The sequence below is a fragment of the Sciurus vulgaris genome (genome assembly GCF_902686455.1).
Source record: "Sciurus vulgaris genome assembly, chromosome: 8".
Lineage (NCBI taxonomy): Eukaryota > Metazoa > Chordata > Mammalia > Rodentia > Sciuridae > Sciurus > Sciurus vulgaris.
The window spans coordinates 145,996,953-146,024,648 of record NC_136468.1 but is presented as its reverse complement, the minus strand read 5'-3'; the positions used below and the strand labels follow the sequence as shown (position 1 = coordinate 146,024,648).

The 27,696-nt window shown below is 35.3% G+C and overlaps 1 protein-coding gene across 4 annotated transcripts in view; it reads left to right on the top strand.

The window, feature by feature from the left end:
• The first annotated feature begins 1,275 nt into the window (after nt 1-1,275).
• Nucleotides 1,276-27,696, top strand: part of IFT81 (intraflagellar transport 81) — a 65,484-nt gene continuing 39,063 nt past the window's right edge. For 2 of the 4 annotated variants that reach the window (XM_079149537.1, XM_079149534.1), the window contains exons 1-11: nt 1,276-1,397; nt 3,926-4,091; nt 4,619-4,722; nt 5,577-5,757; nt 8,374-8,463; nt 11,450-11,515; nt 11,828-11,938; nt 13,011-13,095; nt 17,879-18,042; nt 19,531-19,626; nt 21,813-21,959. In XM_079149537.1, the coding sequence (XP_079005663.1) occupies nt 3,948-4,091; nt 4,619-4,722; nt 5,577-5,757; nt 8,374-8,463; nt 11,450-11,515; nt 11,828-11,938; nt 13,011-13,095; nt 17,879-18,042; nt 19,531-19,626; nt 21,813-21,959 (1,188 nt within the window). In that variant the 5' untranslated portion in view covers nt 1,276-1,397; nt 3,926-3,947. Of the gene's footprint in view, nt 1,398-1,525; nt 1,966-3,925; nt 4,092-4,618; nt 4,723-5,576; nt 5,758-8,373; nt 8,464-11,449; nt 11,516-11,827; nt 11,939-13,010; nt 13,096-17,878; nt 18,043-19,530; nt 19,627-21,812; nt 21,960-27,696 lie in introns of those variants that run through there. The other 2 variants (XM_079149536.1, XM_079149535.1) reach the window with 2 other exon arrangements.

Sequence of the window (27,696 nt, the reverse complement as noted above, 5' to 3'; positions counted from 1 at the left end):
GGTTAACTTTTACTGAACTTAAACCTCTCTGTCTGATGGAAGCTTTGCCGACGGTACTGTTCTTTTGACCCTACCTCCCCAAATAAATATGGGATCCTTCAGTGGGGCTTTGTCGTCACTGGCTTCTTTTGTTACAGCATTTATCTAAGTTGTAGCTGGTTTAATCATTTCTCTTCCTGCACCAGACTGTCAACTCCATGAAGGCAGGAGCCAGGTAAATCCTGTACTCCCTTGCATTCCCAGCAGTCAGCATAGAGCAGGGTATGCTAAGAAAATGCCCAATGCATATATATTTTTTAGTTTTTAGTTTTAAGTCTGATGCTAAATCTACAGTTGATTTCTCTTAAGATGTTTAAGCAGGAAATACAGTTTTCAGGGTAGGAGGAATTTCATTTTTTTCCCTTCCCTTTTTTAATTGCCAACGGATATCACGATGCACAAGGTCTCCAGTCTGAGAGGGATAGGTTCAAAATCTATTCACCAACTAAGACCTCCCCTGAATCAGCCAATGCAATTTTGGGGTCTCTATTTCAGTAAACTTACAAACTTTACCAACGAGCTTAGCACAGAGATCTCCCTGCATATGGCACAGGATGTGAACCACCAAGACTGCAAGGACGACTTTATTTCTGCATGTGCCCCCAAGAAGCCTCTCAGAGGTCAAAGGAAACTGTAAGCCATTTATTCTTGCCTTTTCTTTCAGGCTCTCATCTTACTAAAGAAGTCACTGGATTAAAAAAAAAAAAAAAAAAAAAAAATCAATTCCCAGTACAGGCAATGTGTCCCAATAATGTGACACAGGCTGAAATCTCCATGATGAATGTGTTTTGTTTTAATCTTGCCAGACTCTCCACGGTTGTTCCTGTGTATAACCTACTTTGGAAACGCTTATGTCAAAAACCTAAATTTGAAGCCGGGACCAAATGCTTCACATTCAAATCCTCACCCCACCAGCCCTGCTTCAAAGAAGGCATTACCCAGGTTTGATGAATGAATGAATGAATGAATGAATGAATGAATGAATGAATGAATGAACGAACGAACGAACGAACGAATGGAAGAAACAGCACAGGCATTTAGCACGTTAATCAGTCTTCTGCTGAAAGTCCTTCGTAAACTGTCACTGCAGGGTTCCTCGGCGGGGTAAGAGCCCCAAACGCTCTCTGCTCTCCGCAGTGGCTCAAAAGCTGCGAACCCACTTTGCACGTGGGCCGGACACACTCGCCCGACCTTCCCCGCCCGAGCCCCGCCCCGGCGCGCGCCCCCTTCCCGCTGCCGGAAGTGACGTCCGCCACGGCCTAGCAACCGTTGCCAAGGAGCTCGTCTCTAGGAACTCGCTAGCGCCCGGGGGCCTCTTGGGGGGGCGGGGGGAATTGGTTTCGTGAGGAGAATTTGAGGTAACCTCGCCAACTCGCGGTCGGAAGCTCCCCCGAACCCTAAAATGGGAGAGAACTCCCGCCCCCTTCGGGCCGGGCGCCGCCCCTCGCCCGCCGGGGATCGCGGCGGTTCCGTTCGCCGTTGCGGGTCGGCCCCGCCGGGCCTCGCCGGGATGCAGGCCGCTGCCCCGCGCGGGGCCCGGCCGGACGCGGGCCTCGGCCGCCGGTCCCCAGCCCGCGGCGCGGGGGCCGCTCTTTCTGGGGCGGCGGCGGCGCTGCCCGCGCGGGGCCCGGTCAGACGCACGCCCTGGTTTAATTCTGCCCACACCCCGGGGGCCCGTGTGGTGATGCTCGGGACTCGGCGGGGCCGCCTCGGCCGCCCGAGGACCCTAATTGCTTTTGCTAATTTCGGAGCGCAGAGCCCGCCGCGCGCGGGCCTCCGACCTGCGCCCCGCGCCCGGGTCCCTGGGGGCGGGTGGGCGACCAGGTGGGGCAGCCCCGGGTTCCTGACCCTTCCCGGAACGTCTGGCTCGTCCGCCAGAGTTTTGGTGTGGTTTTTCGAAAGAGGAAAAGAAGAATAGCCATGTCGGTAATTTCGAAGTCATTTAAAATTACGCGGGCGTGAAGATTTTGACGTGGAATTTTACTTAATGTACTTGGAACAGTGGAAAACGTGCGTCTCCAATGTGGATATTAAAAAAAAAAAAAACTTACATAATAAAGTTTTTCCTTTTTTTTTTTCCCCTTTTATAGCTTAAAGGAAATCTCAGATTTATAAGCCACAGGAAGGTAATCCTAGCTGTCCTCTTTTGGCTTCTTTCTACGATTTTAAGCATTTACTCATAATTGATAATCCCTTTACATTTTGATTTTTTTTTTTTTTTTAATATCCAGCTCCACAGCCCCAATTAAACCCATTTCAGAGCAAGGTGCTTATGTCTTGTGTAAAGTAGCATCTGTCCGTTTCATGGTTTTTTGCAACTAAGGAGCACTGAAGTAACTTTTTCTTCTTTTTAGCAGTTCATTCTGTAATGGCTAAGTTAAAACAGCTTACCTTGGTGAAGCTGTTTCCGCAGTAAGAAATCAAATATTCAATTTTTTGCAAAGTTGTGCTCGCTCTTACCATTCGCCTGATTTATTTTAAACTTAGTTTTCCGATTTTTCTGACCTTAGACCTGTGAACACGTTCATTCAGTCTAATGAAAAAAGTCAGTTTTAGACACAGGGAACGTTCACAGTGGAACTGGACAGAATTACTACCCCCATGATATTTACAGTTTTGCAGAGAAGAAAAATGTGTACATAGGAACTAGTACAAGATAAAAAGTAACCCAGAGAGTGAAGAGCCCTTGAAGTGTGGTCTGCCTGGAGACAGGGGCTGTTGTGCTGCAGAATCTGAAGATAGCTTGCATTTGGTGGGCAGGGCTTGAAAGGCAATTGAGATTTGCACCCCAGCATGTGGGGAAAAGGGGGCACATTCATTCTAGGTAGAGAATACATTAAACTGAAGATAGAGAAGAGAAGTAGAAAACTGTGTAAGGGGCAGTGACTATTTCAATGGGCTGAAGTTTGAAAGGGTGAAAGGTAACAATTTGGAGGTGAAGTTGGGAAAGTTAAGCTGAGCTTGGTCTTACAAGTCTTGAAGACCAAGAAGTTAGACTTTATTTTGTATAGGAGAAGCCTATAAATGATTTGCATTGGGAGGAAGTGGAGATGAGAGACTTTCTTCATTGAAGGCAAAGGGAAATGAAGGCCTGAATTACTCAGGATGGCAGAGTTGATGCCTACCAAGCTAATCTGATGACAGAGTGGTGAAGAGTGTTTGGTGGAGACCAACACTCAAGTGCATGCTGAGGTTACCACGTGCAGTCCTTACTTAGCTTCAGTTGGTTGCAACTAAGCATGGACATGGGCCCAGGGATGTCAGATCTGATTTTCAAGAGAAACTGGACATCGGGACTGGGGTTGTAGCTCAGTGGCAGAGCGCTTGTCTAGTATGTGTGAGGTACTGGGTTCGATCCTTAGCACCACATAAATATAAACAAAAAAAAGCCATTCTGTCCACAAAGAAAAAAAAAAAAAAAAAAAAGAGAGAGAGACACTGAACATCGAGACTTCAATGTAAAAATCTTCCTGTGTTTTAAATATGAACTGCTAATAATAATAATGAAAACAACTAGAAGAATGTCTGTAACCAAATGTTAACCCCTAGGTAGAAGTTGTACAACTGTGTAGGAGAGATTAATGTAGGTAGGATTTATTAGTCTTTTGTCCATGTTAATTCTGGTTATTATTATCATATCTGAGGCATATGCCAAAATATTTGATGTTAAAAATAATACATACTAAAAAAATAGCATATACTGTAACTTTCATAATAAAGCCTTCATACTCTGATTTCCTTCAACAGAATAGCACTTTACAGTGTTTTACATGCCATGCAGAATTATACCTTTTATGTATACTTCCTATGAACTTAATGCTGATTTTCTCCCAGAATTTTTGCTACCAATATTGAGGCATTGTTTCCTCTATTTTTTACTCTTCAGTTTAATGTTATAAAATACAATTATGAGTGATCAAATCAAATTCATTGTGGACAATCTCAATAAGGAGCCTTTTAAGAAGAATTATAATTTAATCACATTTGATTCCCTGGAACCTATGCAACTTTTACAAGTTCTCAATGATGTTCTGGCTGAGATTGACCCAAAGGTAAGAGTTTTCTCTTTCTCTGTAATGGAAAAGTTGACATGACAGCCAGTTTCTGCCACTAAATAGCTGTGAGTTGTGGGCAAATTACTTAACCTCTCTGGGTTTTATTTTCCATGCCTATAAAGTAATGATAAATTATCTTTAAGCTTTCTCTACCAACCCAAATTTTAAATTCTTTACTTGTACCTTATTTAGAAATTGTTTCTCTACTCTTCAACATAAATAGATTTGGCCCTGGAATGAAAACACTTTTACAAAAGGTTTTATTGTATTGCAAGTTAGCTCATGTCTCTCATACACTGGTCTTTTCCACTGGAGACTTGTTTTCTTAAGCTTAACATTCTTAATATGAATCCTGATCTGACTTGTGTGCTCTCTCACTTGGAATCTGGGGGCTCCCATACTGCTTTGCGAAGAGACCATTGTGTCTGTTATGCTCTAGCAAAACAATTTTGTCAGCACGTTTAAATATTGTTCTTTGTTAGGTATACAACAATGACATATTTTTCAATTTCTTTATTTGTTAGCAAGTTGTTGATATCAGAGAGGAGATGCCAGAGCAGACAGCCAAACGGATGTTGAGCCTTCTTGGAATCCTTAAATACAAACCTCCAGGAAATGCCACAGACATGTAAGAATCTGCTCATGTATTGCTTTTCTTTTTTAGCAGTGCTGGGGATTGAACCCATGGCCTCACACATGCCAGGCAAGCTATCTGTCACAGAGCTACATCCCCATCCCTTTTTATTTTATCTTGAGACAGAATCTTGCTACATTGCCCAGGTGGGCCCTGAATTTATAGCTGGGATTACAGGTGTGTACTACCATATCTAGCCTCACATATTGCTTCCTCCACCACCACCAGCCCTTTTTATTTTTAAAATTTGAGACAGGGTCTCACTAAGTTGCCAGGACTGGTCTTGAACTTGTGATCCTCCTGTTTCAGGCTCCAGAGTTATTGGGATTATAGGTGGGCATCATTGCACCCAATTACATATTGCTTTTATGTCCAAACCTTCAGATGCCACAATCAGTCATTTTAGACAATTCTTGATCTCCCTGATTCAATGGCCTGAGGATATCACTGAATTTTAAAATAGTTTTAAACCTTCTAATACTACTGTGTCTTGCAGAAGTCTTAAGTGGGTCAGTTCTTTCCTCTAACCAAAAAAGGTCGGGTTAATCCATTATACCATTTTATCATTTATCTGTCATCCCACATAAAAAAGAAACACTGCCCAGTCAATGAAGTAAAGTGTTTAATCTGACTATACCTATTAATAGTTTTAACACAACTTCCTTGAATACTTTGGTGATAAATTGGGGGCTCAAATTTCTTAATATAAGATTAACTTTAGAATAGCCTTGGATTTAGCTTTTTAAAGTAGTTATAGAAAACAATCAGGACATTGTAAATCAGATTTTGAGCAAAGGCTGACTTTTCCAGTTTTACTGATAAAGCATTTGTGTGTGTGTCTTTCTTAGGAGTATCTTTCGTCAGGGTTTAGTGATCGGAAGTAAACCTGTAATTTACCCTGTGCTTCACTGGCTTCTCCAGAGAACTAGTGAACTGAAGAAAAGAGCATATTTAGCTCGTTTTTTAATAAAACTTGAGGTACCACATGAGTTTCTTCAGGATGAAACTGTGGCTGACACCAATAAACAGGTATGTAATATGTGAATGGTATTTTGAAACTATCTGTAATGGATTTCGACGTGTGCATATTCAATACATGTTAATCTCTCTTCGTTATCTCTATTTCCAGGTGGCACAAAGGTAAAACAGTATCAACTGAAGGTTAGCTGCGGTCACATCTTAAAATAATAACTTTTGCACACAAAGATATTTTAGTGATAAAAGGGGTATATAGATAGTAAGTAAAAACCCTGAAATTAAGATTTTAGAATCTGCCATGTCTACACAATGTTACATAGTAGTTGTGAGTAGATAGGATCTTGGGCTCGAGACTGCAGAGCACTTTGTTTATCAGTAAGGTGACTATACAATTTGTCATCCCAATTTGATAAGAACAGGCTATCATAATAACTGCATCAGGATAAATGGTATAAATCAGCATTATCTCAAGCCATTTGGCACTGCTGAGCCCTTGCAAGCAAGTAGGCAAAGAAGCCAGGCTTGCAGCCTCAAAAGATGTAGAGATAGACTGGGAGCTTGTAGTCTCAGTGCATTTTTCTCACCAGAGTTTTGGAGTAACATCTGGTTCTGGCCTATGCTCTTAAAGCTCTTGATTACTGAGGATTCTGGCTGGTCTGGCTCCTGATCCTGGAATCCCACATTGCTGATCAAAGGCAAGAAAGAAACCAGGCTTAGATTCCAGAGGGGTTTAATTTAAAAAAAAAAAAAAAGCGTCTCAATTTAGCGTTTTGTATTTTTATTGCATAACACTCATTTGGACTGATTTGTGCCAGTTTGTTATGAGTAGTTTGTCAGTCTCTCTGTCCCAGAATATTGTGAGGTCCACCCAGACAGGTGTCATGTATTGTCCAGCTTTGTTTTCCTCCAGGTTGTATATAGTGGCTTGTATATGTTGCTCAATATTTGGATTGAATCAAACAATCAACTGAATGTTTTTATTTTTCATCTATATTTCATTCTTTTGGGTATACGTGGCAGTCACTCAAAATAGAGTCAATATTGATCTCTTAAGACAATATTTATGCAAATAATGTCAAATGTCATAGTAGATGCCATAGAAAAAGCTCAACAGAATAAGACTACACCTTCTGTACACCTTTGAAGATTTCATGTAATATAGGAAATAAAGAAGTATAAATGTGAGATATTTTCTTTTTCCTTCCATTCCCTCATTAATAAATTTGATAAGAACTAATTTCCTTAGAGGAATTTTATTCATAGTTTTTACTAAATATGCTCAGCTAATTAATGAAAGAATGGAAATAAAGACATGTTCGTTCATATATAAAATAACTTACATATTTAACTGGTCATTTAGCAGATACTAAAAAATGCATATTTTCTTTCTAAATGAAGAATTTTAGAACAAATAATATGGAGATATATAGGATATGAATAGTCAAGAAAAATATTATAATTTCCTGACATTGTCCAGTATTTTTAAAGCTACTATCCTTTTTTTTTTTTTTTTTTCCAGTGCTGGGAATTTAAACCAGAGCCTTGCACATGCTGGGCAAAGTGCTCTACCACTGATTACATCCAGGCCCTCCAAAGTGCCATTCTTTTCTTTTTTCTTTCTTTGTACTACTGGGGATTGAACCCACAGGTGCTCTACCACTGAGCTGCTTCCCCAGCCCTTTTTATTTTTAAGACAGTCTCTCTAAGTTGCCAAACCTGGCTTTGAACTTGCCATCCTCCTACCTCAGCCTCTTGTATAGCTGGGATAATAGGCATGTGCCACCACACCTGGTCCCAAAGTACTGTTGTTTAAAAAAGTGGATAACAGTTGTGATTTTTTTCATTTGACTACTTATTGGACACATATGATTATGCACTATGGTTAGTCCCAGGGGTACAAAGGTGTACACAATGAATATGATTCTTGTCTTCCTGGTTCTCACTAATGGAGGAAGACAAACAAGTAACTAGTCTATTATAACTTTATGTGGTATCTGCTGTGATAGCATAGGTACAGGGCCAAAGAGGTCTCCTCTAAGAATAGTGATATTTATGCTGAGACTTGTAGGATGAATCAGAGTTCCTCAGCTTAGGGGTGAGGAAGTCACTGAGTTTTTTCAGAGAGAGCTGGGTGCGTAAGCTGAAGGTAAGAGCATGGAATGTTCCAGGGACTGAAAAGAGATCAACATAGATAAGAGTATAGAGTGTGAGCTGGGAAAGTAACCAGAAATGAAGCTAGAAAAGTATTTAGTGGCCAGATTGTACAGATGTGCTTTTCTGTGTCCTATATAAATGTTTGAGGATGTGTTTTTAATGTGGTTTTTACAATGGTTTAATAATCACTACAAGTTTAAACACTTGATTAAGAAAACCCTATTGGCCGGGCATACTGGCATATGCCTGTAGTCCAGCAGCTTTGGAGACTGAGGTTGAAGGTTTGTGAGTTCACAGCCAGCCTCAACTAAACAAGGCCATAAGCAACTTAGTGAGACTCACTCTGTCTCTAAATTTAGAAAAAGAAAAAAGGGCTGGGGATATGGCTTGGTAGTTGAGCACCCCTAGGTTCAATTCCTGGTGCAAAAAAAAAAAAAAAAAAAAAAAAAGTGAAAAAAAAAATCCTGTTGGATCTAGTCATTAGTTTATAATTTAATGACATTCTTCTTTTAGTATGAAGAGTTGATGGAAGCCTTTAAAACTTTACATAAAGAATGCGAGCAGCTGAAAACATCTGGATTTTCTACAGCAGAAATCAGAAAGGTAAAGAAAAAAATAGTTTTATGAATTTGGATACTATTGAATTTAGCATTTTTGTTTGTCGTTAATTCAGTATGAGTTTTAAGACTTTATGGAGATTAGTGACAACAAATGGCCAGGGTAAATTCACAGGAAGTTCTGTGTACTGGGTGAGTCACTAGCAGGGTTTTTTTTTTGTTTTGTTTTTTTGAACTTTTATTTATTTATTTTCATTAACATTTTTTTGACAATGATAAATATTTTTTAAAAAAATTCTTTTCATACATGTATACATGGTAATAATGTCTGTTTCACACTCTACAATCCTTCCCCTCCCCACCTCCCCACCCCTCCCCTCAGCCCCTATGTACAATTCAAAGTTCCTTTATTCTTTCCTACTCACCCCCCACTATGGATCAGCATTCGCTTATAAGAGAGAACATTTGACCTATGATTTTTTGGAATTGGCTTATTTCACATAGGATGATACTCTCCAGTTTCATCCATTTACCTGCAAATGCCATAATTTCATTCTTCTTTAAGTCTGAGTAATATTCCATTGTGTACATGTACCACATTTTCTTTATCCATTCATCCGTTGAAGCAGGCATCTAGGTTGATTCCATAGTTTTGCTATTGTGAATTGAGCTGCTATGAACACTGATGTGACTGCCTCACTGTAGTATGCTGATTTTAAGTCTTTTGGGTATAAACTGAGGAGTGGGATAGCTGGGTCAAATGGTGGTTCCATTCCAAGTTTTCTGAGGAATCTCCATACTGCTTTCCAAAGTGGTTTCACTAATTAGTAGCAGGGGTTTTAAAAGATTATGTTTTGAGTCTTCATGTGATTGATAGAAAATACACAGAAGACAGAAAAAGAAAAAAAAATCATCTTGTGGGTATGTATTTGGGATCACGTGATACATAATTATTTATATCTTGCCTTTTAATTATTACATTATGAATATATTCTCATTGTCATCTTCCTAGAAAATGATTTTTAATGACCAACATATCTTCCAAAATGTGGATAGCTTAACCATTTTTAGTTTTTCGTTTTCATCTTTTGCTATTATGGAAAATACTATGATTATCTTCCACATAATGTTTTTGGCATGTCTGTGCTTGTTTCCTTAGAACAAATTCTAGAAATGGAATTGCTTATTAAATCACATGACAAATTTGATGACTTTTGATGCATGTTACTTAATGTTCTCTAGAAAATATTTTTATATTTTTCACAAAGCTTTTTAAGTTCTTTCCCCAAACTATTGCCATACTGACTTGTACAGATTTTGTATTTTTAAAATTCCTGAGTTATCGATGCCATTTTTATATTCTCATTCAGGAACATTAGAAGTTGCTTCCTCAGGGAAGTCTTTTCTAATTCCCTAAATAGATTAGTTACCTCTATTCTTTTTGTTTTATAGCACTCATTACATTTAATAATTGCTTTAATGTCTGTCTTCCCAGTTACCTTTAAGGCCTGTGATGGTAAGGACTATATATCTTGTTCACCCCTGTATTCCTAGTCTCTCACAGTGGCACAGGGTAGGTTCTCAATGGGAGTTTATTGAATATTAGGAATGAAGGCGAACTCAGATGTAGTGATGGGGAAAAGACCAATAAGTACATACTTAAAATAGCATGGAAGAGTGATTGATGTCCATCTCCTGTTCCTCCATTATGTCCTATGAATAAACCAAAATGATAAAAGAACCTAAAGTTTATATTTTAATTTCATTCATTATTACCAAAGAATTCTTGAATATATTCTTTGTAGTAAGTTTAGAAAATATGATTAAATAAGAAATAGAAAAGAATTCACTTATAATCCCATGTTCTAGAGATAACCACTGTTGACATGTCAATAAGTAAATTTATTTAAATCTTTTCCTGGATGTTGTACTATACATACAGTACAAATTTTAATTCACTTCTTTCAAGTAATGTCATATCATGGCTTTTTCTTATGTCATTAAACATTCTTTTACATAATTTTTAATGACTTTCATTATATACTATATTTAATAATCCTCAGACATTTAGGATTTTTTAAATTTTTGATATAGTTAGTAAGAATCCTTTTAAAGAAGTCTATGAAAAAAAAGTCTGTGGCTTTTCATGAATATTTTATTAGAACAGAATCTCCAAATGTGGAATTACTAAGCTAGAAGGGATGCACATTTATTTGAAAACTTCTTATATTACTCTTTAGTACTCTGCTACCAGTAGTGAGTGAGAGTGCCCCTTTTCCCAAATTTTGCCAATACTAGCTACTATGTATATTTTACCTTTGGTATTACTGTACTAGTTTTTTAGATTTAGGAAGGATTTTGTTTGCACTACAAAATATTATGGAACTGGTTAAAAGGAAGTTATTTATTTATTTTTAATTTTTTTGACTTTATTTTTATTTGGAATGTATTATCTATTCCCATGTTTCTTTCTTTTTAATTTTGGATTTTTAATGTAATATATCAGAGAGGTCATTTATTTTTATTTTTAAAGTCTTTATTTTCAGGGAGAGAATTGGTTAATTGGCAAAAACCAGATATAAATTTATATCTTGAAAGTACCATAGCCTTAAAAATAATTTTGATGGAAAATTGGCAGAATACATGGTTTGGCATTTAACAAAGCAGATGGGATGTTAGCAGCTGTTGTTCATGTATTTAGACCTGCACACTTTTCATTATACAGGATCTTTGAAAAATCATGTGCCCATATTTGGAATCAGAACACAAATGTGCTGGTTGGCAGCTTCACCTTGCTGCGTTTTAACCTGCTTTAGTTGCTTTTCTAGAAGAAAACCAAGGTGCCAAAAAAATTACCCTACATAAAGAACCAGAGGGAAAAGTAGAAATGTCCTTTATCCAAAAGAGAATCTTTGTTCCTTACTGCTTTGGTTCTAAATGATGAAAATGGCAGATGAATAATCATATTTAAAAACCTTATCTGATTTCTACACACTAAGAATATTTTTAATGTCCTCTTTACTACTTTTTAGGATATCAGTGCAATGGAAGAAGAAAAGGATCAGCTCATTAAGAGAGTTGAACGTTTGAAGAAAAGGGTAAGGGAAGAATTAGCACTGTAGATTTTGGTCCCAGGTCCCAAGGACTGGCAGAGATTTAGGAATGCAAATAAAGATTAAGCCAGACATGGATGTACATCTGAGGATGGACTCAGATAACAGTGAGGGAAAGGGAATCTCCATAGGCAATAGCCCAAAACTTTTAGGATCCTGGAGTCTAGAGCTTTGGTGTCATCTCTAGGAAGTACTGTTTACCAGAAGAAAATGATAAGTGGATGTCTATGTCATGTGACATGCTAATTTATTTCTCGAACCTGACAGTAACTTGTACTACTTATTCCCTTACTGTAGGTGGAGACAGTTCAGAATCATCAACGGATGCTTAAAATAGCAAGGCAACTTCGAGTTGAAAAAGAGAGAGAAGAATTTCTTGCACAACAGAAACAGGAACAAAAGAATCAGGTATCCATGAAAAGTTTGTATTGAAAGAAAAGTTTAGATGAAAGAAATAGCTGCTTCTGGTAATTCACATGTACAGAGCAAAGAATTTTAGAATTGTATTTTGTGGCACCAATAGCAGCAATACCTTCTTTTGGGTGCCATACTCTGTATTTGTTTTCATTTGAACGATGCTTAGCTCATGTTCCAGTATTATATAGAAGATTCATCATAATGTTAAGCAGTAAGATTAACTGCTCATGAAATTTACAGAATCTCCAATGGGTGTCTTAGATTCTTGGACTATAGGAACATCCTTTTTGTTCCACTGATCCTTCCACAGTACCTTCTACATTTCACTCCAATGGCAAATAAGTGAATCATGAATAGGCTCAAAATCATAAGAAACAAATAATTTGGCCAGAAAACATTACTTTTATTTATTAAAAGTCTGTCTTCAAATCTGGGTAGACTTGTACGTTAAAAATATATTTCAGTGTGAGGCACTGGGTTCGATCCTCAGCACCATATAAAAATAAATAAAGTTATTTTGTCTATCTACAACTAAAAACATTTAAAATATATATATATATATATATATATATATATATATATATATATATCTCAAATCAATTTCTTTCCCTACTAAATTGGAAGTTTAGATATTTAGCTTTTTTGGAACTTGACTTGGCAGGATTGTACTTTCTCTGAAGCAGTAATCTGCATTTCCTAGGCCTTGAATGGTTATTTAGCAGCAGTTTCTGATTCTGAGACAGCAATTGTTAACATTTTTTAGGATTAAGAAAGCCATGCTACAACAAGAAAAGCTTGATGCATTTATTTCTGTAACAAATATTTTTTCTTCATCTCCAAATTCAACAAATAACTAAAGAAATTTTTTCTGAAATCTTTTTAAAAAAATTTACATGAAAAGGCATTGAGAGAACCAGTTACATTTTTTAAACATAGTAATTTTCTTAGTTCTTATTATTTGTCCCTTTTATATCATAAGAATTATGTGTATTTCCCATTGTTTGCCTATGTGAGGAATGTTTCAACACACTTAGCAAGTCATAAATCTAATTGTATTTTAAAGCTATTTCATGCAGTACAGAGGTTGCAAAGAGTACAAAACCAGCTGAAGAGTATGCGCCATGCTGCAGCAGATGCAAAACCTGAAAGTAAGTGGAATATTATATAATATCAGTCATTATAAAATATTATTTAAAAAAATTCCTGAAAGCAGTTGATTAATGGGAATTAGTTATTGTCAAGTGGTAGCTCAGCGTTTTGGAGTATCATTTCCCAGCAGCAAATGATATCCCTGATGAAGACATCTGTAAGGTTTCGTTTTGGTAAAAAAAATTCATACCCCCCCCCTCAAAAAAAAAGATAAATAAAAACTGACCCAGTTTTTCAGTCATGGTGAAGATAATGATAATGACTGGCAAGGGAAGCCCTCCAGTGTGCACTTATATAAGTACTTGGAATGGATGTTGTGAAAAAGATGAATGGAGAAAATATGAATTGTTGCTTTAGATCCAGGGCTAAATCATAAAAAAATAAGAAACAAATAATTTGGCCAGAAAACATTACTTTTATTTATTAAAAGTCTGTCTTCAAATCTGGGTAGACTTGTACGTTAAAAATATATTTCAGTGTGAGGCACTGGGTTCGATCCTCAGCACCATATAAAAATAAATAAAGTTATTTATAAAGAAATATAAATAAAGAAAAAAAAATACTGAACCCTTAAAATTAAGTGTTCTTCATGTTTTGATTTGTAGAATAACAGTACTAATGTTATGTGGGTACTCCTGACTCTATAACATAGCTTTACACAAATGATAAATTGCTCTGATACCCCAGATTACACCACCAAACCTGTCTTAGGTATTTTGAAAGTGTTTTGGCTCATTAGGAGGGAGGCTACACCCATCAGAAGAGTAGTACAAAGCCATCATTTGTATTGGAGAAATATTACAACATAAATATCTAGCTGATATGGGGTTGATTCATCTTCCTGTGGTAATCTATAAGATATAAGATGTAATACATATAGTGTCTATAATGAAAAAGGCATACAAGTGTTAACAAGAATGTGGAAAAATTGGGACCCTCATATATTGCTTGTGGGAGTGCGAAATGATGCAGCTGCTTCAGGAAACAGCTTAGCAGTTCCTCAAAATATGAAAACATAGAGTTACCATATGAACCAGCATTGCCATTCTTAGGTGTGTACCCAAGAGAATTGAGAACACATGTTCACACAAAAACTTGAACACAAATGTTCATAGCATTATTGTTCAAAATAGTCAAAAAGGAGAAACAACCCTTAAGTCCCTAAACTAATGAATGAATTAACAAAATGTGGCATATTCATATAATGGAGTATTATTCTTCCACAAAGAAGAATGAAATGTTGATACATCCATGAAGTTTATGACATGTATGAACCTCAAAAACATGACTAAGTAAAAGTATCAGTCATATCATGTTGTATGTGAAGTGTTCAAAATAAGAAATCCATAAAGATAGGAGTCAAATTAGTGACTGTCTAGAGCTGGGAGGACAGCTGCATGGTTGGGGGAACTGGAGAGAGGAAATAACTACTGATGAGTTTGGATATTTCTTTTGGAATTGATAACAATGTTCTAAAATTTATGGTGCTCATTGTATAACTGTGCTGTACTGAAAATCATTGAATCATGCACTAAATGGGTCAATTTTATGGCATGTAAATTACATTTCAATAAACCATTAAAAGAGATAATATCGCATTTCCTTAATTCTAGACACCATTTTTTCCCTATCTTAGTTGTTTTTGCAGTTGGGGTCCATCTTACTTTTTTTTCTTTTTATGGTGTTAGGGATTGAACCCAGGGCCTTCTGCTTGCAAGGCAAGCACTCTACCATCTGAGCTATATCCCCAGCCCTACATCTTACTTTTAACATGGTATTTGTGATATAGTTCATGGTGTCTTACAGTTGAGACACTTAAAAATCAAAGAAATAAGGCATGTATAATTGATATTTAAAAAATTAGGACAGTGTTCCTTATATGATGAATGGTTGATATATGTCAATTCGTGACTTTCCACATACTCTTGGTGCTGTCATAGATTCTAATTCAAGCAGAACCTGGAAGTAAGCATGCACTTAATTGTTGGCATCATTTGATTATTTACTAAGTTTCTCCTTTTTAGGAGAATGTTAATTTTCAAAACAAAAGAAAAAATTTTTCCCATAGGACAACTTTCATCTGTTTAGTATATATTCTTTGAATTTCATATGATTCCTTCACATCTTTACTGTAAAAAATTAAGATGAATCTTCAAAAGAAATCCATTAAATTATAGCTGTTTTAAAATTAATAACAATAGGTTTTATCAATAATACCTATTCTCGATAATGCCTGTTGATAATTTTTCTTTCCTTTCAGAATTAAGTCTCAACTCTCAATTCCTAACTGCTTAACAGAATATTTATTCAATCTGTGAAGACAAAGAAAAATTATCTTTTTCATAGTTAAGAGGTCAAGTAATAAAAAATGGCTCAAAATATTGATGTAAATGTATTATGTATGTGATATATGTACTTTGTGTGGGGATAGGGGGTGGGGATAGGAGGTTAAGGAGTTCCTAGTTTGTTGACATCTTTCTGGAAAATGGACAAGAGTTTTGTTCAGCAACCTAGGGGAAGAATAAATTAATCAGATGTTTAATTGACCTAGGTATTTAGTATCTAATTTTTATAACAAAAAAGGCTTGCAGTTTATTTCTGTTTACTTAATTAACATAAAAAGTAGTTTTAGTGTTAAAACGTAATTTGTGATTTTGTAGCATAACATCCATATTATGAAACATTCATTGAAGTTAATATAACTTTACATACTATATACTCATGAGATTTGTTACATAAGAGAAGCCACTGGGTAAATTATACAGGCTCAGTGAGATGCTTTCAGAGGGGTTTTAATATAAAAGTTTGCTGTGATCTTAGTGACTTTATATTTCTTTTCTCTAGGATATTTAAAGATAACGATTTTAAAACTTTGCATAGAAACAATTTGACTAGTTTCAGGTCTATAAAATAAATTTTTTTCATTGTTGATTTTTTAACCTTTGTTTAATTTATTTATTTTTAAGTGTATATATATTTTTAGTTGTTGATGGAGCTTTATTTTATTCATTTATTTATATGTGGTGCTGAGGATCGAACCAGTGCATCACATGTGCTAGGGGAGCACTCTACCTCTGAGCTACAACCCCAACCCAAGAACTTAAAATTTGATATTAACTCTGTTTTAGTTTTTTTAACAGCTTTTTTGAGGTAAAATTAACATAATAAACTGCACATAAAGTGTACACTTAGTAAGTTTTGATATATGTATATGCTGGTGAAGACATCAACCTTTAATGAAAATAATGATCGTATCCATTACCCCCAGATGTGTCTTTGCCCTTTGTAATGTCTTAACTTCTGTCCTTCTCCCCATCCCCAGGTAACCATTATCAAAAAGAAATATTATTTAAGAATTTTATATTTTAAAAACATTTTGGACTTTGATTTTATGCTTCTCAGGTTACTTGAGGTATATTTAAGAACCTGAAGATGGAAGAGCGAGTCATCTAACAGCCAGAGAAACTGAAATGTAGATTTAACTGGAAACCACCTAGAAATGATTATCTGATTTTTATTATGGTGTGATTCATTAAACTTTAAACACTTTTCTTTCTCTCCCTTTCTTCAATCCTGAAAAAGGAGGAAAAGGTTGAAGGAATGAATGGAAAACTTGTAAATTTGCCATTAATACCTTTTTATATGTTTTATTAGTATAACAGAACTAAAAATAATTTTAAGGCTTTGGGCCAGATTTATTATGCATTCTATATACTTAGATCACTTAAGCTGGAAACCCAGCATTTTTAAAACTCAAACCAGAATTTGTAAATGTGTAATGGAAGGATCTGGAATAAACTTTATCAAGCTCTCTAGGCTGGGAATTTATAACAAAATCATTATTTACTGAAAATCTATATAGTCATACATCTTACCAAAATAAGAAAACTATTAACTGTTACAAATGCAATTTAAGTTACCACTTAACTATAAACTAATACATTAAAATATAAAATCTGCCAAACCTGAAATATTAATGAATGTAGATCATTTATTTCTTTTCCAGATTTTATACCTGTAGCAATATCTTCATTGGTTTGAAACTGATAAATTATAATGTATTAATTACTGTTTGTGATGAATTAGAATAGAAATTTAAGCTCCATCATCAAAAGTATTGCAAAATATAAAAAGCATTTATGACTGCTTGTATAAAAGAGCACCAGGGTTAGATTTCATTTAGGTGTTGGTTCATGCATTTCTTTTTCTTTGTTGTGATGCTAGGCATTGAACCCAGGGCCTCCCACGTGCTATGCAAGTCCTCTACCACTGACCTACATTTCCAGCCCTGGTTCAGGGATTTCTTAAAAACTTAGAAGGCAAAATATGATCCAACAACATGTCTGGTTCTGCAAATGTCATTTTTGCATGTTGATGGATATTAATGAATTAGTTTATGAAGTTGGAAAGAGCCTAAACCACACTTTATAATTATTTAATTGTTTCTCCATTCAAATTGTGCTTCAGAATCATTCTAATTAGCATGAAATATTTCAGTGATCAATCTTTTTTTTTAAGAAAATTTTTTTACCTTTATTTTTTATTTATTTTTATGTGGTACTGAGGATCAAACCCAGTGCCTCACATGTGCCAGGCAAGTGCTCTACTGCTGAGCTACAGCCCCAACCCAGTGACCAATCTTTTAATGCACCGTACCACAAATACAGAATCCTTTCAATAGATAAGCCATACTGTCCAGGTCTTATATTTAAAAGTGTATGGACTGTCTGTCACTATACCTACTCTTTCAGGCTGATTATTCATTTATTTTGTTTTTGAAAGGTTTAATGAAGAGACTAGAGGAGGAGATAAAATTTAACTCATATATGGTAACTGAAAAATTTCCTAAAGAAATGGAGAACAAGAAAAAGGAATTGCATTTTTTACAAAAAGTGGTTTCAGAGCCAGCTATGGACCATTCTGATCTTCTTGAACTTGAATCTAAAGTAAGTGACAATCATCTTTTTATAGTTCCTAATTTTATCTCATCCCCAGGTCTGTGAAAATTATGTGAACTGCTTTCTCTAGTGTCCCACTTAGGACTAAAGTTAACCCCTGCTAAGAGTTGACAACTCTTCTGAGGAGTTGTCCTTTATGAGGAATTGTAGAATGTAATGATGTTATTTAATCCCCATGATGTCATAAACTAAGTAACTTCATTGTGTGAATTAAGGCATATTAATTGACATGGGTTTATATCTTTGTAATATTATCTTTTATATGACAAATTTTAGAATACTTTGAATATCATTAATGGGTTTATGTCTTTGTAATATTATCATTTATATGACAAATTTTAGAATACTTTGAATACCATTAATTTTTATTTCTAAGCATACTATTATGGCTATTCTATACTTAGAACTGATTTTTTCTTTCTTTGAAGTGCTGGAAATTGAACCCAAGGCCTGGTACATGCCAGGCAAGCACTGTATCACAGAGCTACACCGTCAACCCTCTGAAGCTAATATTTTTTATTAGCCTTTTTTGCCAGTCTTGGAATTACTAAACTTTATTGAAACCTGTTACCATTTTACATTTTTATCCCCTAGAAATAAAACACTAATTAGATGTATATTTTTAAAAAATTATTAACATGAAAATCAAAAGATTTTTGAATTGCTAATCCTAGAAGCTTAATAACCACAATTAAATATACAATTATTATATATTAATTATATATTTATTATATATTATATTATATATTTAATTGTATATTATATTAATATACAATTAAATACAAAATTCTGACCATTTTACTCTTTTTATTCACTTAGAGATGTTAGATGTCCAAGTCAGATTTGGATCAAATTTAAAGTCATAGAATTAACAGAATTCCAATCCTTTAAAGGATAGATATACTGAAAGCCATGTTTTGTTTTTGTTGAGGTGCTTCCATAGGATTTATTCAGTTTTATTATATTTTGGAAAGGTTTAATAACTAGGATAAAAGACAGCTATCAAAGAATCACAGATCCTGAGTGCAGGAAGGGTTTTAAGTGTCATGTATGTCAGCTCTCAGCTGAGTTCATGAATTCCTTGTACTAAATCCCTGGGGAATGTTTGGATTAGCTTTATCACTTAACAGTGACTTGAAAGTCGTGACCTAGGTGAGGGGATAACTTCAGGTTTTTAGAAAGCATCTTTTTAATAATAATGTATAAATATGTCATATAAAATACTTCATGATAGTTTAGACATGAAAAGCAATTTATTTATACAAACTTATATCATGAAATATAAATGTTTCTAAAAGTCATCATAACAATCCACTCATAACATTAGTGAAACTGTTCCTTCCATCAAATCACTGGTACTAAGAGCTATAAATTCAAAGCTGAATTTGGCCAGATGTCACTTTGTGTAATAATAGGGAGAGAGTTTTTTTCTTTATAGGGAGAGTCTTAACGTTTTTCACTTTCATGTTGTTTCAGATAAATGAAGTAAACACACAAATCAATCAACTGATTGAAAAGAAAATGATGAGAAATGAGCCAATTGAAGGCAAACTCTCACTATATAGGCAACAGGTAAGACCACACTTTGACTCACTTATTTAAATCTGTAATCTTATTGGTGAACATCATCATCAAAACCACTGGCTGTGTTATCTATAGTCTGAAAGTGAGAAGGAGGAATAAGTATTCTTTGGTCATTGTTAATCTCCAGATTATAAGGAAGAAATAGTGGAGAATCCACAAAAGACACCAGGTTAAGTTTGAAATGCAGTATACCTGATGAAGCTGTTTCCTTAGTGCCTGCCAAGTGTGTTGCTAGACCTCTTTTATTTAAAAAAAAAATATATATAATTTTTTAAAAGGTCTTTGATGGACCTTTATTTTATTTATTTATCTATATGTGGTTCTGAGAATCAAACCCCAGTGTCTCACACATACTAGGCAGTTGCTCTCCTAGTGGGCTACAACCCCAGCCCTGGTAGAGCTGTTTTTGTTTAATCTGTAAATGTGGAATTCCATTTTTAAGTGAAAGCTTATGTTAGATGGTTTAAACAAAATATTTATAATCTTTAATGAGTCAAAAATAATATACTTGGGCTGGGGTGGTGGCTCAATGGAAGAGCGCTTGCATAGCACATGTGAGGCACTGAGTTTGATCCTCAGCACCACATATAAATTAAAGGTCCAACTAAATAATAAACAACTAAATAATATTTAAAAATACATAGTTTTCCAGATTTAAAGTTAGTGTGCAAGGACTCTCCTTTTATTACGTCTTCTGACTAATTTTGTTGTTCTGTAAAAGCTACTCACTTGCTGTAGTTTTTCCATTGATTTTTTTAAGGTACATAATTATATAATATGTCAATTCCAATTTTCCTTTCCAATTCTTTTGCTTCTAATTGCTTTCTCTTGTCTAGTGGTATTAGCTAATACTATCAACACAATATTAAATTGTTGTCAAGGTATAGGGCATTTTTATCTTGTTCTTGACTTTAGTCTCTATTAAGTAATATCCTCAGTTTGGGCTGATGTTTATTTTACTTTTTTTAATATATTTTTCGGTTGTTGATGAACCTTTATTTTAGTGATTTATTTATATGTGGTGCTGAGGATCAAACCCAGTGCCTCACATGTGCTAGGCAAGCACTCTACCACTGAGCCACAACCCCAGCCCTTATTTTACTTATTTTATCATGTTAAGATAGTATACAGTCATTTTCTACACAATTCTGGTATTCTGTCATTCCCTCTCCATTTTTTAAAGTGGAATAATTGTATGGAAATATTCCTTTATTGATGGGCACAGTGGTACATGCCTGTAAACCCAGTGATACAGGAAGCTGAAACAGGAGGATTGCAAATTGGAGGCCAGTCTTAGCAACTTAGCCTGACCCTGTCTCAAAATAACAGATAAAAAGGGATGGGGTGGTAGTTCAGCAGTAAAGCACCCTGAGTTCAATACCAGTACCCTCCCCTCCAAAAAAAAAAAAAAAAAAGGAAATATCCTTTACCACCTGACTTTTCATTTTTTTAAACAGGAAAGACAGAATTTTTAAAAAGGGTTTGCACTAGAGATTCTCTATCTCCTGTCATATTTGTTTGAATACAATATTTGTACAATTTCATTTAATAAAGGACAATTTGACTGATGTTTATCTTAAACTAGTATGGTCATGATTCATTTAAGGAAAATCCCCCAAGAGTTGCTAGCTAATATAAAATGCTGCATTTATGGCTAAAAAACAGCCATTTGAATTGGGCTAACGGTATTTGATTTTTGAATCTACATTTTATTTATTAGAATACTCCAAATATAATAGAAGCTTTAACCTTTCTTTTAAAAAGTGTGGATATTGAATTTGATAAGGTGACCTGTGTGATAGTTCTAAAAATAAAGCATTCTTGTTTTCTTCCAAAAAGAAAATAATTGGCTTCTGTTTACTTACCTAGAGTGTATTTTCATTTGCATTTGAGAAGACTTTAATATTTTTATTAGTGTATTTTTGTTTCTTTGTTGATACAGCCTATACTTCCAGGGCTTTTGTCTTCTGAAGTGTTTGTAGGTTGATATTTAATATATATTATATGCTTATGCTAAATATATAATTGATGATGATGGGTAAGTAGGGCAAGGAGTATTGGTCAGGAGAAGCCAGACTGAAAATTTAGCTTGGTAAAATCTCAAAGATAGGTGATTTTACAAGATAATAGAAAGTTGATTGTATGTATTTTATTCACATTAAATGCTCAATTAGGCATCCATCATTTCTCGTAAAAAAGAAGCCAAGGCCGAGGAACTTCAGGAGGCCAAGGAAAAGTTAGCTAACCTAGAAAGAGAAGTGTCATTAAAGACAAATCAGACGCGTGAATTTGATGGCACGGAAGTTTTGAAAGGAGATGAGGTAAGTTAAGGGTATTTCATGGAACAAGAGTATGAGTATTAGAAACCATTAATGTCTTTTACTTTCTTAGTTCAAATGTTAATAGTAGTTAATCTTATCTAAGTTATTTAAAACTGAAAAAAAAATTGCAATAAAATTAAGACATTCTTATTATAAAATGGGAGAGATCTTAGTTATTTTATGAGAAAATATTCTAAGTTTTCACTCTTTAAAAAGAATTTATATTGGAATTATTTATTATAAGCATTAAATTTATAAAAGCAAAGCAAAACTAGTAGAAACTAGCAGATAATACAAAAATTCATCTTTGTTTATAAATGTATTTCCATAAAGAGCTAAGAAAATATCATCACTGAGTTAATATAGTTAATAATGTATATTTGGAGTCAGGCAAGGTCGTGCATGCCTTGTAATCCCAGCAACTCTGGAGGCTGAGGCAGGAGGATCGAAAGTTCAAAGCCATCCTTGGCAACTTAGCAAGGCCTTAAGCAACTCAACAAGACCCTGTCTCTAAATAAAATTTTAAAAAGGCTGAGGCTGTGGCTCAGCAGTTAAGCGCCCCTGGGTTCAATCCCTGGTACCAAAATAATAATAGTAATAATGTGTATTTGACCGGTGAAGCTGGCACAATAAAATGACCTCATAATAGATGCTTACAAGTTAAAATAATGCAGTTATATCTTGCATTGCTTCATACTTCAAATTTTGAACAATGCTTTAATAGCTGCTGTTGCATTTGTCCATTGTCAGACTCATAAGATTAGTAGGAAAAACAATATTATTGATAGCTAAACTCAAGCACCAAAAATATAATTCATCATCTTTTTATAAAATAAGCTCAAGAAAAACTGAATGAATACAGCCAAATTGCTTGTCTTTTTTAGAAAATCAGGTGATAGGTCACATTTGAATTCCTAAACATTACCTGTACTCTAGCAACTCTTAAAGGTTTTTAAAATTTTATGTTAACTTTGAAGAGCTGCTCATGTCTGAGGTCATGGGAGGAGTTAGTGACTTGGGTGGGGCCCTTTTGACAGGGAAGAGGGCAGAGCCAGGTCATGGGAGGAGGTTTGATGGCAGACTGGGTGGGAGGACAGGTAGGGGAACAGGAATGCAAGCTCCCTTTGGTCCTATTGTCCATATCCATCACATACTGTTAAAAGTTGGCAGTGACACTTCACTGTGCCAAACACAAATGAGTTGTTTCCGTGGTACCATTTTTCTCTGTGGTGTTTATTATTGTAACCTCCCAAAATGCCTTTTGGCTTGTAGGGGAAGTACTAGATTTAGGAAGTCAACATTTGATTGAAAAATTCCTTTGGCTTTTAACATCCACTTCCAGATTGCTTTAGGACATGGGAGTGTTTCAAATGATACTTGGAAGCCAGCAGCATGTGCTTCATGGCATCTTTGCTCCCCAGGGGGAAGAATAGTTATACAGCAATTTTGCTTTTCAAGAGGCCATGATACTTCCTAACAGTTTTGTCTTAAGAAAATCCTGCCGATTGACAGGAAATACTAATCGTGGCCACGTTTGACATGAACAGTGCTCCTAGTGCAGGATTAGATGTTCTTTGTTTTTTAAGTTTTTTTTTTTTTTTTTTTTAGTTGTAGATGAACATAATACCTTTACTTTATTTATTCATTTTTATGTGGTGCTGAGGACCAAACCCAGCACCCCACGCGTGCCAGGCAAGCACTCTACCACTGAGCCACAACCCCAGCCTGGATTAGATGTTCTTGCTGTGTAAAATGAGGGAAAAGAACCTCGTGCTCAGTTACTAACCTATATTTTTGAGAAATCATATGAAAAGAAGTATTTGATGAGAGTCAAAAGACTGCTTTTTTAAAAGGGGAAAAAGACAACTTTGGAAATGGTAAGGTCATCTTAATTGTTGAGTAATGTCTGATCAAAAACGAGAACAAGTAAATTATTTGGCAGTTACCTAAGAGAACAGAAGGTATTAGGGAACAGTATGCATAATTTTATAAAGAACAAATCTTGGTAGACCAGTTTTATTTTCAACTTTGATAGAGCGATAGGCCATATGGACAAAAGGGAGGAGGTTTGTTAAACTAAAACTATATAAGATAGCTGGACTTCATTGAGATTTCTGTTTTGGTATTGCATGGTAGTCACCAAAAATTATGCCACCTATCTGTTAAGACAGCTGGTGAGAGGGTATGAGAAATAGTGTCAATGATGTTTGGAAAGAATACTCTATCAGGAATCACATGCTGAATAAGAAAAAGAGGGATTAACATTTATTGAGCACTTTATTTATTTATTTATATTTTTTAGTTGTAGGTGGACACAATACCTTTTTTAAAATTTTTATGTGGTGCTGAGGATTGAACCCAGGGCCTCACGCATGCTAGGGCAGCTCTCTACCACTGAACCACAACCACAGCCCTATTGAGCACTTTATATATAAAACTTTATGCTGAGGTTTTACATATACTTCTTTACTTCTTGCAAGAGATGTTATTAGTATTTCTGTCTTACAATGGAGTGAGAGAAATTAGAGAATCACACAGCTAATAAGTGACCAAGCTAAGATCCAGGTCTCTCCCACGTTTCTGTTGACCCTGAACAAATTTCTTGATTTTTCCATCTGTAAAGTGGTAGTAATTGGTCTTCATTGTTTCTAGAACAATGAAATAACAGATATTAAAGCTTCTGAAAAACTCCAAGGTTCAGTCAACCCTAACGTCTGGCATTCTTTCCTAATCATTCCTGTGAGTGGCATTATATGCCTAGAGGCAATATGGCAGAATGGTTTAAGAGCGCAGGTTCTAGAACTCATGTGTTTGAGTGCAGTTCCTGGCCTTGTCATTTATCAACTGGGTGATTTTGTAAATTTCTTAATCTCTTTGTACTCACCTGTAAAATGTGAATGTTGCTGTGTATACCTTCTAGAAGGATTATATCTATAACATTCTTAGAACAGTGATAGGCATTAATAAATTCAACATGTTGACTTCTAATGTTTTTGTTTTTGTCACTCTCTTGAATGAAGACTCTACAAGCTAGAAATACAGTCTATAGTTTAACAATTGAAGCCAGAGTTTCTCAGACTAGGAGCAATTCAACAAATAACTATGGTGTGGTTTCTGTTTAGGACTAAATCATTTACACAGGTCTAAGATGGAATAAGATAGCCCTAATTAGCATTATTTTAGCAGCCATTCACATAGCAGTTCCTGTGCACTCAGTCTTTGAAAACATCCTTGGTAGTGGATGTACAATGTGACTGTACTTCATGCTACAGAACTGTAACTTTTAAATGGTTTAAACAGTAACTTTATTTTATATTATTCAATCTATTCTAATTCATCCTCTCAAAATGCCTATGAGGTATTATTTCTATTTTACAAGTGAGGAAACAGATTTAGAGGAATTTAATAACTTGCCCAAATTCCAAAGTTAGTGTGCTGCAGAGATTTGAAGGCAGATCCGAACACTTCTGCAGCTGTGTTCCTAAGAAAAGATACCCTGGTACCCTGACTCCTCTAAGGCACTGTTAGAATGGATAAGGTGTGTAAGTCCACAGGACTATGTTGTAGATGTAATGAACTGAAAATGTTGGCTTGTTAGAAACTATGTAACAGGCATTTTTTTGGATGAAAAACTGTATTCCTTGATTTGGGAATGTGACTATGTTAATAAGATACATTTCACAAGTCCTCAACATATACAGTGATTTGTATTCCTTTATCATTTACTTTTTAGAGGTCAGTTAGGAGTTTTCAAAGTTTGGTAATGAAGTATATGCATTTTGATACTTCCTACTACCACTGAAGTTACTATTCCAGATGTTACATTTTACCTCCAAATTTTAGTTCTGATTGCAGATGACAAGTGCAATACATATTTGTTTATTAGTATCTCTTTGATTTTCCTTATTAATAAAAGAAGTAGTATCTAAAAATGTTTCTGTTTTCATTTTAACATTTTATTTTCATTGTATTGCTGTCCTTGAGGCAGTACTCAGGAATAACACAGGAATGTGTCTATCTCCTATGCTGCCAAAGTTCTGACAAAGGAATTTCTTCAAGAGTTGAAATTATCTTATTAGTGATATACATAAATTTTTTTCAACCATTCTAGTCAATCTTGATTTTACTTCACACTAGTATTTGAGAAATGATAAAAGGTTAAGTTTAGACATTATACTTTATTAACTAAAAATTGATAATTATGATATTTAACTTATTATCTTGGAAGTTTTTATAATATAAATATAAACTGATTAAAGATCTGATTGAGTCAGTAGTCTCAAAAATATTTGGCTGCTGTTGTTTCTGAGTGAAGTACACTGGCACTTTGCCCTTGATCCTAACATGTTTGTTATTGTCAATAGTTTATAATATTAATAAAGTTCATTATATAATTACAATGTGCCAGACACTGTACAAGACTTCTCACATGTATTATCTCATTTGTTTTGTTGTATAATGCTGAAATAGATACAATTATTATTTTTAATTTTTACAGATAAGGGAATTGAGGCACACAGAATTTAAGCCAATTTGCTAAAGAGATTGTTACTCTTACATAGTACAAGAATTTGAATTGAAGCAGTCTGGCTCCAGAGCCCTCACTAATTTTCACATGATAGAAAACTAGAAAGAATACTCAACCTGAGCCAGATGGAATTACAATTTAAAATCATCTTGGTAGGTAGGACTACTACACTTAAGCAAACAAAAGACCATTAATGGGATTATAAATACAATATGATAGAATTGAAGTTTTGTCTGTTGGATCAACACAAAGTCCATTAGGAATGCAGCTTTAAAAAACAAATAAAAGAGTCATGTGCAGTGCTGTACACCTGTAATCCCAGGGACTTAGAAGATTGAGGCAGGAGGATCAACATGTTCAAGGCCAGCCTCAGCAACTTAGCAAGACCCTGTCTCAAAAAATAAAGGTTGGGGGAGGGATGGGGATGTGGCTCAGTGGTAAAGTCCCTCTGCGCTTAATCCCCAATACCAAAAACAACAGTATATATATGTGTGTGTGTGTATGTATATACACATACTATATTTAGAAAATATCACATCCTATTTGTGGTCAAATTATGCCTGGAATAATAGTTTACATTTTTGGCTTCATGTCTTAAGAGAGATATAGTCATGCCAGAGTCTCAGATGAGGGTGACTAAAATGGATAAAAGTCTGAAAACTTTCATGAAAAGAAGGAAAAGATGGTGTTCAGGAAAGAGCTAATATAACAGGCCTGGGATGCTATCCCTGGAAAGCCCTGCTTGTAAGTTTGGCCCTTGGCAGACATCTGGAAATTGGAGAAGAATTCCCACAGTTTTCTGATAAGAATGGCTCACTGTGCCTAACGTGAATGAAGAATGTGGTTTATGTTCAGTACCTGCTTTCCTTTTTGTGAGTCTAGAGTTTGGTACAGGTTAGGCAGAGGGTGCCTGCAGGATCAGCCCTGAGTAAAAATCCTGGACACTAAGTCTCTAATGATGATCACTGGTTGGCAACATCTTACATTTGTTGCTGTAACTCATTGCTGGAGGAATTAAGCATTCCTTTGCGATTCTGCTGGTAGAGGACTCTGGAAGCTTGCAGCTGGTTTACTCTAAGCTTTACCCCCTATGCCTTTTTCCTTTGCTGATTTTGCGTTGTACCTTTCTGTGTAATAAGTCATGGCAAAGAGGGGAACTATATTTTGAGTCCTGCAAGCTCTCAGGAAGTTCTCAGGAGTCTTGGGACC